Raw genomic sequence first — 17012 nt, 5'->3', positions numbered from 1 at the left:
AAAAATGATTAATTGTCTCGGATGCATTGAAATAGACATACATGTATATTGTAAACGAAAAACCAAAATTAAGGTATGAAAAGTTATACACGTTGACAATGATTAGGGTTTTTCAACTGTAAGAATTCTATCTTGTCGCGCACCAGTTTTTCATTCGGGTGTTGTAAGGCTTAGCTCCGTCCTATATAGGATATACACGTCTCCATTTTCTATTTTGACGTCGTGAACTTCTTGCTGAAACATATATACCAAAAGAGTTGGAACAAAACTTTCGCTGTTCATATTTCATGCTCGAATTTTTACATGCTTTCTCATTTCAATAAACAATTGAACTTACTAAATACCGGGCTTTTTTCTTAGCCCATTAGTTAAGTTCTTATATATATATATGTAAATATAAGAAGTTTGATTTAAATTTTCTATATAAACGCGTATATTGACAAATGTTCATACATTAATCTGCAATTACTAGATATGGTGATCATCCTAATAAACAAGTACCCCTCATTCAACACTTCTTATTAATGAATTCATTTGATAATATACACGGTGCTTAAAACAGTAAAGGGACTTGAGTTGTGTATTATTTAAAAAAACAACCCTTTCCAACGTGTACCTAAATATAAAAATTAAAATCACCCCCAACCCCCCCCCCCCTCCCCCCTCCTCAATAAAAAAAAAAAGAAAAAAAAATATATGGCAACCATAACAACATTGCATTCTAAATTTGGTGCTTGTAACATTTCCGGCCATCTGCTATTGAAAAGGAACATCACAATCAAGATTGTTCACCGTATATAGTATTACGTACCTTGAGTCCAATTTCATTAGATCCATCTTTGAGGTCAAACATATACCCGTGCCATGGACACATCACGTGACACCGACCTTTATAGTCCTCGATATCACCGGTAAACAGAGGTCCTCCTGTACAAATCAAAAATGCGCATGCGTTATATGGAATTTTTGATGGACATTTTATGTGTTCTTTTGTTATCAATATTAAATCAAAGTACGGAGGTACTGATGGGAGTTGATTTTATGGATTATTATTTGGTTTAAAATCAACGATATGTAACTTTGAATGGCAAATACTTGCTTAAGGATGTATCTGTACAGTATACCAGTATTAGAATGATATACATTTTTACTAACACCGGTATGAATTTTGGGGTTTTTCCGACAAGAATTATGATAAATCCTCAAAGGAATCATGTTGTGTAATATTTATAGATATAATTAATTTAATAAACCCATGTATCAGTAATCTAAATATTTTTGGATATTTAAGGAATCAAATCGAGCAATATTGAACTCTTGTCTCGTTCAACTAGCCAGTGTTCATTGTTGTCTCGTTCAACCAGACGCTCGGCTGTCTCTGTAAATCTCCGACAAGCAGAGAGAAATATTCCTACGCCAGAGTTCAATATAGTCTCGTATTCCGAATTCATACGACTACAAAATTATCTGAATTGTTCGTACAATTAAAATACCAAGCTATTTTAAAAATTATTTATGAATAAATATCCTTGAAAATCAATGCTTCTGAATACATTACATCGCATTTATCGATTATTTTCAAGTACTAAGTCTTGTCAGCGGTTATGATTCGTCCAAACACTGTTCACTTCCGGTGTTTGTCTATAGCTTTTGATATTTAATGAGTGCATATTTTCCCCAACTCTCATCGGGTATGATGAATACATAATCACCCACTGTAGATGACATATATGTACATGTAACGTTATACATATCAATTACAAAATTAATATATATTTACATACACCAATTATGAATTCCTCTTTTCCTGTCAGAAATTGATTGTAATTCATAGCTCTGTAGAAACTGACAGGACTGAAATCTACACGCCCTGTTTATCGTTTAGTCGAAACTGTCAGCAACATAAAAACAATCACGGATTGCAACAAATAATAATCATGATGATATCAGACTCAATTGCAAATTTCCATTTAAGACGACTTGGCTAGTTCATTGATTTAAAGTACCGATGTACATAAAACAATTATTTATTTGATTTTACTTACTATTTACGATCAAACCCTTAAGTTATTAACAAAAAAAGAGATGTGTATATATGTTGTTATCTAGCAAGAATTTTTTTTCTTTGATGATTTATGCGGGTAATAAAGGTAGCAATATTGCAGCTTGAATGTTACGTATTTTTTCTGTAATGTTGCAACTGCCATATCGGGTTATGTTATTTTTTCTGCAAAATCGCTCCCTTAATGAATGACCAAAGAAAGCGTTTTTTGTTTAGATATTGCACAAATCAAATTATATATTATACCTTACATTTAGAACAAGCGTTTGATAAGATAATGAAGGGAAATTAAAAAAACCTAACAACTATTCATAAAGCAATATTAAAAATTAATCAACAATTTTTTTTTCGCTTATTTAAAAAATATCTTTCGCGGATTTTGGGGTTAATTTTTTTTTTTTTTGGGGGGGGGGGGGTTCTTGAGATAGAGAAAAAGAGATTGATTTTGCTGATTCAAAATGAGTATGTAATTATCGATTTAAACATTCTTAAGACATAGATGCTCAATATTTACCTAGATGTGAGCACCAGGCTTCCATCGCATAGAACACCCCCTTGCTGTGAAACAGCGCCAGGTCCCACGTTTTTCCGCCCGCCGAATATAACCGCTGGCACTTTTTTCTGGCTAGCTCTTCCACCTTGCCGACACACCGCCATTCCTTCCCCGATTCATCCATGATTTCCCGTGGTATATAAGTACTCTCTCACCTGAACCTGTTGACACTTGCAAGGCAATCGCAACTCCTCGAGCCTTTCCTGCAGAGCTCAGGGGGAACAACCTCGAGAAGTTGCGATTGACTTCTCCGCGGCTTCATTTGTACACGAACTCAGGTTGAATAAGGAGAAAACATGATGAGGCCACAGGCTGCAGACAGGTTGGGGATAGGTGTGTGGATCAATACCTTTATAATTATCACTCTTCTTTATAGTGTAGCTATTGATCTGAACCCGGGATTAAATGATGTTTGATTTTACGTGCGCACCTGATGGAAATAGACTCGCAGACGACAATATAACGAAGCCATTTGCAAACAAGATTTTCCCTCTTTCGTCTTGTTATTATATTGTATGATGGTTGTGTAAATATAACCAATTCCATTAGATTAGTTTGTATAGTCTCATTATTGCATCAAACTCTATAGACGCGATTTACATATAAATATCAAACAGGATATTTTAGTAAGCAATAATGCAATTACTAGTGTGTTTTTCTTTGATGTGAAAAATCATATTGCCAACTCGTTTTAAGATAAAATGAATAAGCTGACACATTTATTCATCATTATTGTCATCGATCAAAGAACATAGATCGAGATGCATAGTTTAGGACTTCTTTTAGCTTATATTAGACTACAAAAAGAGAGACTAATGATAAGCAGATATATATATATTTGTCGCAAGCAGATGCTTTTCATGCATACCGTTCCACATTAAATAGGTAAACATACGAAATTAATAAATTACAATTGTAACAAACTATATCTATATACTGTGCATGGCTTTTTGAAGGATAATTTATTGTAATATATTTTATTGCTTCTTATTTCTTAAAACAAGCAAACGACATATACACCTGTATAGGTACCTATTTTATTTCTATTTCTTTGTGTAGCAAATAATGCGCTTGAGTTCCGCACATCCGTACAACCCGAGTTCGATTCCCAAAGGGGGTTTTGTTGTTACTTACTGAATTGAATTTTTTAGTTTTTCATTGTTAATCAACAATTTTTTTTCGCTTATTTGACATATGTACAGTATTTCCGACAGAGCTCGAAAAGAAAACGTTGTATGTATTATATAGGCGTTCTTCACAATCCCCTTTATATAAAACTTAATAAAAATACAACTCAATTTATGATCTCTTGAGATTTGTAATAGACTTCATATAATCCAATGATATACCCAAAATATAACAATGAAAAGACATACAAAATTGTCTAGCCGATAAATAAATTGATGGGAAGTGACTCCATTTTTTATAAGATCTAACATCTGGTGATGCTAATAAATTCGATATCTGGTTTGTTTTGGAGTTTTTCCGAGATCTGCCGGAAAGGCCCGAGGGGTTGCGAATTTAGCCAGTTTTTATTCTTTCACTGTACCCTCCGTGTATTTAATATTACAATGAAATAATGTCTTTTATTTAAATCCTATTTCTTTTATTACAATGTAAATAAGTGACAGAAAATAAAAGAAATCTCCTGCTTTTAATTGTCTATACTGATTCAAAGTTAAAGAAAAACAGAAATGAGAGAAAAAATATTTTCTGCTTTAAAAAGGGAATCGAAAACACATTGACATACCTATCCCCTTTTAGCCCGGTGCTGGGACGCTCATCGCAAAAACAATTAGAGTCCGAGGGTCATCAACACGAAATATTAATTAACGGTCTGAGTAGTGTGTATAGTGCCGATCTTCCTAATTATTGTACTGTACATTAATAATGGACCCATCTACACTTGCAAGCAAAAAAAAGTGTTTTTCGGGAGAAAATTCGCTTACAATTGGGTGGTCTAGGAACTGATAGTAATTTGTGAGAGTTTTTTTCTTTTCTTTTGATTTTTGATTTGTTTACAAGGAAAGAAAAAACTTGAAAAATTTCGACGACGAAGCTTTCTTTTTCTCTCGGTCTATTTTCAAAAAGCGAGAGAGAAAATTACGGCAAATTTCGCACTAAAATGGATTCTTTGACTTTCGCGAATAGATAGAATTTTCTGTTTTGATAACTTTATCGATCGACGCCATGCAGGCATTTCGTGATTTATTGAGACTGTTTGTGATAGTTGGTGTGATCGACCTTGTAAAAGGTCGAGGTCATTTGATTGACCCTCCCATGAGGTCAAGTTTATGGAGGTATTATCCGTGGAACCAGATGAATGTTCCTAAAAACGTAGATGACACTGGACTAAACTGCGGGGGATTCTGGGTAAGAAGATCGACGTTATGTTTTAAACCAGAAAATAATCCTAATTATCCATGTTGAGGTTGGGAAAATATAGGCTCAAAATAAACTTATTTTTCAATACTTGTACTTTATAATTCAAATTTATTTTCAAACTTTTCATATATTTTTTAAATTTATTTTTTAAATTTTTCTTTAACTCTTTGGTGAAATATAATAAACTAATGTAATGCAAAATACAACTTAATACAGTTTCCATAAGCTTTAGGTTGGCATATAAATGAAAAATATATATATAATTTTTTTTAGTACTCAATTATTAGTTATTTATATTAAAAGCCTAGATACAATTTGGACCCTCCTTCTGCGTTTGCTTTTTTTTCACTTTTATCCCCCCCCCCCCCCCCAAAAAAAAAGAAATAGAAAAATTATCAAAATCTTGGTGTGCATAATTATACAAACGTTAAATTTTTCTTTTCTAAGACTGTACATTGTGCAATATGAAAAAGTATTTTCTGTCGTTTTCATGACAAATAACAGCAAAGTTCTAATTCATCATGATTTATTTCGAGTTTACCACCGTTAATTGCTGTAAAGACACCTCTAATCTGCTTTATAGATAGACCATAGCTCTGGCTGTAGCGTTACATTCCGTCGTGTAAATGAGTTGCTCGTGGCCATTTCGTGTAATCACTCGTGGCGCGGGTTTATTTGTGTAAAACACGCACTTAACGACAAGCAATTATCGGCAGTAAAATGTTTACTTCTATTTACAGAGATAAACTGTAGTGAATGTATTGTGTGCATATATCAAATATTATAAGCAAACGATAATGTAAAATATGTTGAACTATGATAATCTCAAGAGTTAATTTTTTTATACACATAGCTCTCATATTATTTAATATCTGTTAACCATGTTTCAAACTCATTGTAAAAATGTACCAAAAGATTTATTGCCTTTTTTTATAAGTGATATTGTATTTTTGCAAAATATCGAAAATAATTATTAATATACAGGATTATTATTTATTCAGAGCTGAATTTATGCCGGAAACTTTGGTCGTACTGTCAACTCAAATGTTTCTGTTTAGCTACTTACAGTACTGCAAAGACTATTTTTTTAATGAAATTTAATGTTTGGCCGATTCCGTTTCTTTCATCCATGTCTTAAAATAAGAATCCATTACTGGTAGAATCACAAAATTTAATCTCCAGCATATACGATCTGATGATCAAGTCTTCCCATCTACACGTTTTCAAGGAGGTCACAGACTGAATCAAACCAGGAATATGCAGCCGTGTGTCGTTTAAAAAAAGTTAAATTATATCTTAATGAAAGTGTTGAAAGGAATATATACAGCATAATGCGACTATAACGAACACGGATATTACTCATCTATGCCCGATTTTTATTAATGTCCCGTCCAAATTTTTATAGAAACCTACGGCTAAAACGAGGTAACGTTAAGATCCCGTTTGGAAACTTTTAACGTATTTTTTGGGCATATAATGAATTATTTTTACTACGAATTCTATCGAAGATAAATGAAATTCAAGATGCATATATTGCATAATTAAATTCAAATATTATAAAGAATTTTTTTTAAAAAAGTAAAGTAAAAGGTTACATTACCATTTCATTTTTAAATGGTGGTGAAATTGATTACATAACCGAAAATAGTTTTAAGTATTGTTAGCTGATTATGTTACAACGAATTCGCTTTAAGATTTCTTACGAATTCGCTATATACGTGTAACGAATAACGGTACAAGTCATGCATGTTATACCCTCCCCTCCAAAAAAAATATATAATAAAATAAAAAAATAAATAAAAAAATCAACCGTATGTCTTGCGACCTCGGACTAGACATATTTTTTTTATTTATATGCTAAGATTGTCCTGACATAATCAATTCAAAATAATATCAATCATTACATTTAATATCGATATGGCTTTTTTTCAGCGGTTACATGAAATTAATGGCGGGAAATGCGGATTGTGCGGCGATTCCTATGACGAGGTACGCAAAAACGAGGCTGGCGGGAAATACGCAAATGGCTACATCGTCAAGAAGTATTACCAGGACGATCAATTCATGAACGTGACAGTGGACGTCCTCTCCAATATAGGCGGCTACTTCGAGTTCCATCTCTGTCCTAACGACAACGTGACGTCACCAATTACGCAAGAGTGCCTAGATAAATACCCGCTGACAATAGAGGGGTACGGAAGTCGGTACGTACCGGATACGGCCGTCAAACACAACCTGTTTCTCAAGATCCCGGATGGAGTCACGTGTTCGCAGTGTGTTCTTCAGTGGAAGTGGATCGGGGGTAAGTGATGACGCAATCTGTATTTATAAAAAGTTAGCCCTCGTCCATTCTGCGACTGACCTACAAATTATACCTGAATCAAGCTTTTTTTTTAGAAAGTTCAATTTGACCATAATCACTAGTCGTATTCCTTTTTTTTTAAATTAAGTTGACAGCAGGTCTAGTCCAAACTTGATTTTTGTGCAACTTTGTAAATAAAAATGAAAGACAGCATGCCATCATGAGGTTACTAAATGCATCATTTGAGCCTGGAATGATTCCAAAGACTTTTTTTTATCTTACAACCGGCATTGTATTCATATCTTGCAAAATTTTCTTATGAATGTAATATATTTTGTTTTAATCATATAGTAAATATAATGCTGTCATTTTTTAACAAGTCTGGTAGGCCGAACATGATTAAATTTAAATAATAGCTGATTTACTGAAACATTTTGATATGAAATGTTTAATAGCACCTTTAAGCAAGAACGATTTTTGTAGGTAACAACTGGGGAGTATGCCCTGATGGCTACGGCGGACTTGGATGCGGAAAACAGGAAGAATATTACAACTGCGCAGACATTTCCATCTTACCTCCTTCCGGTAACAGACCAAAGTTAGCTCGTCCCGCCATTGTAAACCGGAACCCGGCCCCTCCCACTACAACACAAAACCCAATAATGCCTATTCTACCCCCTTTTATTCAAAGATCCGAAAAGTATAAGAAGTTTTATAAAAAGTACATTGAAAACGTAATGAAAGGTATGGTAGCAGGTAAATGGTCCGACAACGCTATTTCAAGCTTAGAATACAAACTTGAAAAACAGAAACGAACCAACAAATCAGAACAGAGTACATTGTGGGTGCCGAACAGGACTTCCGACTTCCGGTTAACAGGAGAGTATCCTGATTGGTCGAGGCCATCCCTCTCTGTCAAAATGCCAGATGTTTTACAACAGAACAGAGTTTACTCTTTTATGGACATAGTAAAGAAGAACTTGAAAAATGGCGAGACCGAGAGTAGCTCCACAGTGTTAGTCGACAGACCTGTGATCACGGGTCGGCCAGTTTATCTACCTGAGGGACCCGTTAGTGTCCCCCTCCCCACAACAACAATACCGACCCCTCCTTCGACCGTCACAACAAGCTCAGGTACACCCTTAGTTGCAATAACCTTTAGGTATGAGAGGGCACTTTTTTCTTCTTAGATTTTTTTTCTTCAGTTGAATAAAATGATTCTTAAGACGAACCTGTGAATGCAATCTACTAGGCTATACATATATGTAAATCTAATTAAAATCAGAAGTTTTATCCGCTCCCCCGTCTTTTGTACGTCACAGGAATTCTTCCACACGCGAAAACTGGAGAGCGGGTTTAACTTTTTTTTATTTTAATCAGATTGACTTATTTGTCAACTAACGGTCTGAAATGATGACTGGATTGTAAAGCTATACTTGTATATCATTCAGTCATCGTTAAGGGTGTTATTTACTCAGGGTTTGAGTTCTCAAATTCCGATTGTTAAAAAGTTCAATGTAATGAGTAAAATTTGTTCTAAACACGAAAATTATTTATGAAATGAATTATTATTGACAAAACATTCAATAGTTTTACTTTATTATGGAATTATGCTCAAACAAAAATTGACTTTTAGCCAAACAGAGGAAATTCGGACTAAATTTTGCAGATTTTGTTTTCTGCTAAAAGTTTTTTGGCAGTAGTCTAATATTAAAAGTTAGGATTTTATATTTAAGTCTAAGTAATTTTGCATATTTTCCGTTGGTTTTACCTCACTTATTCATTAAATTAATCTTATGGCAGTAATAATAATAATATTGAAAAATGCCTAAAAACGATAAAAGACATCATATCTCAAAATTTTGATCATTGACCTCATATAAATTTTATGCCAACAGAATAAGGTCAATATAAGTAGTTCAATATCATAAATGTGTTTGTATTATCATCATTCAATTTTTTGTAAAATTGAATCAAAAATGGGTAGGGATTTGAAAACTGATAGAGGAAATTCGGACTGAATTATTTTTAAAAATTGATGCTGAAATCTTAATGTTGTGTACTTATTTAGTGCCACTACCATTCGTCAACTGTATCTTAGTTTTTAAAGTGTTTAATTATTTGTAATATGTTTAAAATTAAGAAAATCTCAATCGTAGTGTAAAATTTTATGGGATTTTTCTTGAATTTTCAATAAATATTCAATGGCCATTAACTAAAAAATATGTCATTGACCTACTTTTCTGAAAGTGAAAAATAACAATACAAGCAAAGGTCTATAACACACAATAGAAGGTTTTTCATTATCATCAGTGGATTTTTTTTTCATTCTGAGTAAACGTCATCCTTAAGCCACATTCCATTTACTGTTCAGTTGACTTGGTATCAGGGATTAATTCTGCAACTTTTTAAGATCTCGACTATATTCAAACAGAGTCATTGCCACTGATATACTGTATACTGTAAACATACTACATTTGGCTGTGTATTCTATTTCACGCTTTTGGCCGGAATGTGGCTTCCGTTACATATGTAAATCAAGTACATCGCTAAATGAAATGCATATACCGTATAGGAACAATCGCATTCAGAAATACTCTAATTAAAATCCGTGCCAACTTGTTAAGAAAAGCTAATTCTCGCCAATTATCGTACACGTTTACAGTATTACAGCCTGTATATGTGTTTGTTTTAACGCCTCTTATCTATTTCTGCAGTTAATATTTATGGCCAGCAGACAACCATATTCCCGCCAACCAGCGACCCATTCTTGGACAAGGCATATTTCCGATTTGTTTACAATCCTAGAGACACAGCTCCACGGTTCACGTTAGCGACTCAACGCGTTCCCATGACAACCACCACCCCGTTGCCAAGAAAAACAAACCCACCTTTAACAACCTCTTCGCCAATCACACCAAACATCGAAAATAAAACCCAGACAAAATTAACTACCACAACAACAAATTCTCAAAATACTGGAAGATTAAACTTTCCTGAGTTTGATTACGAACAAATTCGGAACAACCGAATCATCGCACAGAGGATTCCGTACTACCTCCACACGTCGGCTCTTCGAACTCCGACAGACCCTATTACGTCATTTTTCGACTCGATGATGAGCGTGTTTTCTCCCGCCAGTCCGGATTATCCGTCAGAAGTTCCGTATTATGACGTCAGTGTCACGGATCCTATGTACACTAATTACCCAAGCGACATCTATCTTCCGAGTGTGGATTCGCAAACCGCTTTCAACAATCTCCAAAAGGCTGGCCTAGCAGAACAACGGAACCTTATTTTACCTACTTCTAACAATTTTGAAAGCACCAAAACAAATACGCTGCTTTCAGAAAAAGCGCCTCAAAGAAACTCTTTTATTTCTATGGGATTATCATCGGGAACGGATGTGCAACGCTCTGGAGAAAGAAGAGGGAATTCTCCGGAAGTGACGAAATTGCGCAATCAGCCGGATATTCCTTCGCGACAGTTGTCTAATAACGATGGGAGATCCGGCGTGAGTGTTATAGACTCTGCAGTCAGTAAACTCAGATTTGCATGAAACATGTTTCTATAGCTGTATAAAGTCTAGTTAAAGTGAAATTATCATTTCACAGTACAGAAAAGGATACAAAAACATGCCTTTTTCTCTCTGTGAGGTTTATACTAGTTATCCGAAATTATATTCAACGAAGAGCTCTCTCTCTCTCTCTCTCTCTCTCTCTCTCTCTCTCTCTCTCTCTCTCTCTCTCTCTCTCTGTCTCTCTCTCTCTCTCATTTAGCGTTGAGGATAACCTTTTGTATTTGTATGAGAAGTTTTTATGCCGCACTGAGAGAGTGGTTATGATACGTTGTCACGCAATCTCGTTTTTTAAAACAATAGACCAAGCTAAAAAAATTAATGAATAAAACGATGTGAACATCTTGCAAATACAGTTTTTTTCTTATTTATTATTTGAATACATACATGTCCATATTACATGTTAATTCTAATACAAGTTGAAAAATAATATCTATATTTATCAATATCTCCTTACAATATGGGACATGCACTAATCAAATTTATTGAAACGTAAACGTTATACACATTTTTAAGCATTTTTTGTGGTTTCAATAAACCTTCATATACATACACCTCATAGAAAATGTCTTCGAATTCTTGTGCATAGAATGTTCATTAATTTATCCCTTGATTACACTTATCAAACATTGTGGTTTTCAAAAACCTATTATATGCATGCACTTAATAAATAATGACCGCGGATTTCTCTTCGTAAAATGCTCATTTATTTACCACTTGGATTCAACAAATAAACAAAAGCTTGTTGTAAAGGCATCATTTTTATTTACAGTTCACGTATCATCATTTAAATGCATCAATGTATTGAAAATTACTAAAGACACTTATCATTGTACCCCATCCATGGCTTTTCTTAGGAGATCACTCGGAGGGGGTGGAAGATCCGTCGGGGGTCCAAATGTCGGTGGCACGAAATTATCAGGTAGTGGCTGATTGAGTGGCAGCCCTGTTAGAGCGTCGATTGGCGTGTTACCTCCCCTTGTCGTCAGAACAAACGGAAACTCGTTCATGTTTGGTTCCTTCTTTTGTTCTTTTTTCTCTTTAGGTACAGGCGCACTCTCTGTAGTTGGTTGATAGGATGTAGTCTCAACCATGGGAGGGGGGTTGGTCGGTGTAATTAATGGAACGGCTTCCATGTTTTTCAATTTCTTCTCAGCCGGGTAAATAGTATCTGGAATTGGATCTGCGCCTGGGACTACGACACCGTTTTCGCCGACTCCTGCTTCGACCGTTCCCGCCAAATTGTCGGTAGTTTCCGTCATTCTGTCGACCACTGGTGCCTGTTGCTGCCTCCTTGCTGCTCCGATTCCAAATGGAGTCGGTGATATCCGTAAACTGCCGGAATCCGGCCGAACGTACGTCGGCTTCAGAGCCACTCCTTGCGCCTCGAGCTGACGTACTCTCGCAATGACTTGTGGGTATCTCTGTCGAATAGTCGTTGAAAAGAAAATCTTACCATCCCGAATGGTGTAAATTGGAACTGTTCTTCTAACTAACTGATTCCGGAAATTCCGGGCTGCCACGTGAATTACGGGCATACGGAGTATCATTCCATTTCTCTGTCGAATGTTCGCGAAATTAATTAGCGGTAGCGGTGCCCTGAGTAAAGGATTTACACCACGTAATTCGTACTGGGCCTGTGGATTGTTAATTGATTGTTGTGGGGCACCTGTTGGTTTGTGTGGATACTGAATTTCTACCACGGCTGTTGGTTGGTCGATTGTCTCGGAGAGTTTGGCACTGGTTTGTTCATTGTTCGCTGCAGCTTTGTTTCTTTTCTCTGATACAGAGTTTAATTCTGGGGAAAAAAAACCACGAAAATATACAAGTGTATGTAGACAGCGGGACAATGATCATTTTAGAGAAGAGATGAAACATGAAGTAGTGCCTGGGGAGTAAATAACATCGATGAAAGATTGCGTGTGTATGTAGGCAGCGGAACGATGCGAGGAAGTCCGTTTACAATGTTTGAAAGAAGAAATGAAAAATGAGGTAATGCTTGGAAAAGTATTTATCATCGATGAAAGATTGTGGTCTTAAAATTAATTTCCTTTATTTTTGAATTAACATGTGCGATAAATATAAGTTTGCATCCTAAAAATAGCGGTAGTCCTTTACGAAAAACTGAAACTATGGGTAAAAGAATGTATACAGGACACTTTGTGATTAACATGTAATTAATTCGCGGTATAAAGAGATAACTTCAGAAAAAATAACCATACTAAGGAAGGATACAAATTATATGTATTATATACACATGCTTAATGTTCTGAATTTTACATTATCGTAAACGAGGTATGTGCATTTAAGCAACTTGTAGATGGATTCTTTGTCTTGCTGCTATATTTTTTGGTAGAATTTTGAACGATGTAAAAGATATTTTAAGAGTAAGTATATCGTAGCAGGCAAAAAAAAAAAGAAAATTTAAAAATAAACCATCAAAAAATGTAGAGATAAATGATAGATAATTAAGATTTTTGAAAAATTGCCTATTGTTACAATGTACATGTGTAGATGCAATAATACTATTCTGAAATTTTCTCTAAGTCCTATCGTTTTTTATGGAAATAAAAATAATTTTGCCGGTTAATATTTCATCAATGAAAAATATAATACTTATACATCTGCATATGCATCAATTTTTTTTCCAGATTGATATTAAAATTGTTGTCGTTGCTTTTTGCAGTATATCATTAACATATCATTGATGTCAAGAAAAAAAGCTATAATTTTTGTTCAAATAGAAAGTAAAGTAAAAATACATATTAGAACGTGTTCATGTAGTAAGGAATTTTGGGGAAAATAACATGCATTTTTTGTAACAAAATGCCTAAATTTTAGTATAGTAACGTTACACCCGTTTGTTACAGAAGAACGCTACTATTATTTTGAAATAAGAAAAAATACAAAAATAACAATAGACATCAACCTTAATTATTCAACTTTTATTACGACCAACATTATCTTAATCCGTTTGAAAAAAATATAAAAATATAATCATCGTAAATATAAGCAAGCGGTAGTTTGAGATTAGAACAAATGATTTTCAAAACATATCGCTGGAATTGACAGCTGGTTACAATTATTTACAATTTTTTTTTAGATGTTTACGAATAAAAAAAAAGAGTGAAGTTGCCAAAATATTTTCGGTAAAACATTCAACATTTATCGATGGGTCTGATCGTTTTTTATGTTGATTTACCCCCCCCCCCCCCCCCCCCCCCCACACACACACACACACACACGACATTTATGAACGATAGGTTACTTACAAAGATATTTTTTTCTAAGTTGTACCAATGACTTACCGAAATTAGCTGGCATACATCTACAATACTGAGGTGAAAACACGAACCCATTCTTACAACACAAAACGCGGCGGCTCTGTTGAACGTTGCCATAGTAACACTGTGGATTCCCCATGACAACCATGGAGCCGCATCTCATGTTGGTGAGCAGAGACGACATTTGTAATATCTCAGCCGCCATTTTGAGTGGATTTCTTCTCGTTAAATAAAAAATATAAAGAAAGACAAAATGACTTGTTCGTTATTTATATTTACGGTACTCTTTGGATCATTGGGCATGCGTGATATCCTACGCCCGTCAAATCTAAACCGTTCCCCCAACAGATAACAAATAGGATTACGTCACGTTACTTCCTGTGTGATGGAGTGAAACCGAGGCGGTACGACTACGCATACTTGGTGATTAATGAGGTGCCTGACGGATGTGTAAAAGAAATGCTAATGTTTCACCTGAAAGGTAATTAAAGACTCGTCTGCTAATTTTACACAACGTTAGGCAGAGGTCGCATGATGAAGATAGATAACTCTGACACCAACACACAAAAAAAACACGCGCACCTGTTCACAGCAATCACTCAGATCAACTCACCTGTAGTGCAAGAGGCGGGGTTATAGAAAGGTATTCTACAATTGATACATATAGATATAACCAAGGACTGAAACTAACTCAATTATATAAATAGATTATGGAAGAACAAAGTAACAAACTATTTGAGAAAACAATGCTTATTACGTTTTGTAAGATTGGAGCTGATATGATTAACGCAATAATGTTAGAAAGTAATTTCTTCAATTTGCACGTATTCTAACCATAACCCCACTTCACCCCAAAAGAAATTCTAGCAATTTATAAAAGCTAATTTTTCTACTGTCAAATAACTGATAAAAGAGATAAAAGAAATCTTACATTTCATCTATTTTTTTTCATTACTTCAGAATGATATTGATTTCTTATTTCAATATTTACATTCCGTGTATAATTAGGGTCTTCCGTTTCCAACGGAAGACCCTCTTGTTATTCTTTGGTTTCTTTTTAGGGTCTTCCGTTTTCCAACGGAAGACCCTCTTGTTATTCTTCGGTTTCTTTTTATTATTATTTTTTTTCTTTTTCTTTTTTTTCTGACTCCTTTTCGGCTTCATAACTCAAAAAGTTTTCAACTTATTTAAAGGAAACTTTCAGGGATTATGTTTAATTATAATGCCTCAAGGATCTTAAAGTTTCCATAACAACGTCAATTCCATTTTGACGTTACGTCATTTTTAAACTTTAAAAAAAGTCATTTTGTCCGCGACATTTCTCAAAAACGCTTTAAGATAGAGTCTTGAAATTTTCTGTGGTTATGAATTTGGCAATTTACATGTGCAATAAGGCTGGAAATAAAAATCCGTCACTTCCGGTCGAAACCGGAAGTGAAACAAATTTTTCGAAAAAATGAATTTTCTGATCAAATCAAAAATGAATATGTGTTTTATAGAGCTTATCAAGCTGAATCTAACACTGAAATCCATTTTAAAATCGGACAATGCATTAAAGAGATATCGGGGTTTAAAAAATTGATTTTTCCGGAAATTTTGTTTCCGCGTCCTTGGTTTAAAAAATAGTGTAATGTTCAAAGTAAAGTTAACTCGTACCAAAAAAAATTGTTATGTCGTACTTGAACACATTCGGATTTTTTTTGGTTAAGTTGTTCTTAAAATTAAGAAGGTTTTTGTTCAGTCGTACTTAAAATCATTCGGATTTTATTAAGTCGTACCAGGAATAATTCAATTTTTTCATCTTTTTATTTTACTTTCTTTTGTTACTGGTTTAAGAGCTCTGCTTCTTACAGGAACTTCCAGCTTTACTTCCGACATTAACGGGAGACCCACTTGTTGCTTTGCAACGAGCTTTGCTCTAGTTATTATTATTATTATTCTTTATTTTTCTGACTTTTTTAAAGCTTAATATCTCAAAAAGTTTTCAACGGATTTACATGAAACTTTCAGGGATTATGACACATCACTGTCCCTAAAAGATGTTAATTTTTTAAGTACAACGTCACTTTCGTTTTTACGTTACGTCAATTTTTAAATTTTAAAAAAGTGATTTTGTCCAGGGCGTTTTTCAAAAACGCTTAAAGATAAAGACTTGGAATTTTCTGTGTTGAAGCATTGATTGTTTTTATTTGGACATAAGGCTGGAATTTAGTTTCCGACACTTCCGGTCCAAACCGGAAGTGTTTTGAAATTTTCGAATTTTTCGTTTAAATTTCAAATGTTTATGAGGTTTGTAGAGTTGGTCATACTGAATACGAAACTGAAATCCGTTTGAAAATCGGAAGATGCATTATAGAGATATCGGGGTTTAAAAATTGATTTTTCCGGAAATTTTGTTTCCGCGTCCTTGGTTTAAAAAATAGCGTAATGTTCAAGGTAAAATTAACTCGTACCAAAAATAATTGCTAAGTCGTACTTAAACACATTCGGATTTTTTTGTTAAGTCGTTCTTAATATCGGAAAGGTTTTTGTTAAGTCGTACTTAAAATCATTCGTATTTTATTAAGTCGTACCAGGAATAATTCGATTTTTTCATCTTTTTATTTTAGTTACTCTTGTTATTGGTTTAAGAGCTCTGCTTCTGACAGGAACTTCCAGCTTTACCTCCGACATAAACGGAAGACCCACTCGTTGCTTTGCAACGAGCTTTGCTCTAGTTATTATTATTTTTTTAGGGTCTTCCGTTTCCAACGGAAGACCCTCTTGTTATTCTTCGGTTTCTTTTTATTATTATTTTTTTTCTTTTTCTTTTTTTTCTGACTCCTTTTCGGCTTAATAACTCAAAAAGT

At 34.4% G+C, this 17012-nt stretch overlaps 3 protein-coding genes across 3 annotated transcripts; 1 reads left to right on the top strand and 2 right to left on the bottom strand.

Moving 5' to 3' along the window:
* Positions 1-94: 94 nt before the first annotated feature.
* On the bottom strand, positions 95-2925 carry LOC128173643 (Rieske domain-containing protein-like). Its single transcript, XM_052839316.1, has 3 exons — positions 2577-2925; positions 812-927; positions 95-234 (listed from the first exon to the last, which is right to left on the bottom strand). The coding sequence occupies exons 1-3, from the start codon at positions 2737-2739 to the stop codon at positions 151-153; spliced, it is 363 nt and encodes a 120-aa protein (XP_052695276.1). The 5' UTR covers positions 2740-2925; the 3' UTR covers positions 95-150.
* A 1780-nt stretch (positions 2926-4705) lies between these two features.
* On the top strand, positions 4706-11102 carry LOC128174126 (uncharacterized). The gene is made up of 4 exons (XM_052839758.1): positions 4706-4988; positions 6933-7302; positions 7786-8436; positions 10020-11102. Exons 1-4 carry the CDS (start codon positions 4806-4808, stop codon positions 10859-10861), a joined length of 2046 nt encoding a protein of 681 aa, XP_052695718.1. The 5' UTR covers positions 4706-4805; the 3' UTR covers positions 10862-11102.
* Positions 11103-11230: 128 nt separating this feature from the next.
* LOC128170673 (uncharacterized) lies at positions 11231-14406 on the bottom strand. The gene is made up of 2 exons (XM_052836437.1): positions 14188-14406; positions 11231-12677 (listed from the first exon to the last, which is right to left on the bottom strand). The coding sequence occupies exons 1-2, from the start codon at positions 14366-14368 to the stop codon at positions 11707-11709; spliced, it is 1152 nt and encodes a 383-aa protein (XP_052692397.1). The 5' UTR covers positions 14369-14406; the 3' UTR covers positions 11231-11706.
* Between the last annotated feature and the right edge of the window lie 2606 nt (positions 14407-17012).

The sequence above is a fragment of the Crassostrea angulata genome, chromosome 2 (genome assembly GCF_025612915.1).
Source record: "Crassostrea angulata isolate pt1a10 chromosome 2, ASM2561291v2, whole genome shotgun sequence".
Lineage (NCBI taxonomy): Eukaryota > Metazoa > Mollusca > Bivalvia > Ostreida > Ostreidae > Magallana > Magallana angulata.
This window is presented reverse-complemented; position numbering and strand designations above follow the sequence as displayed.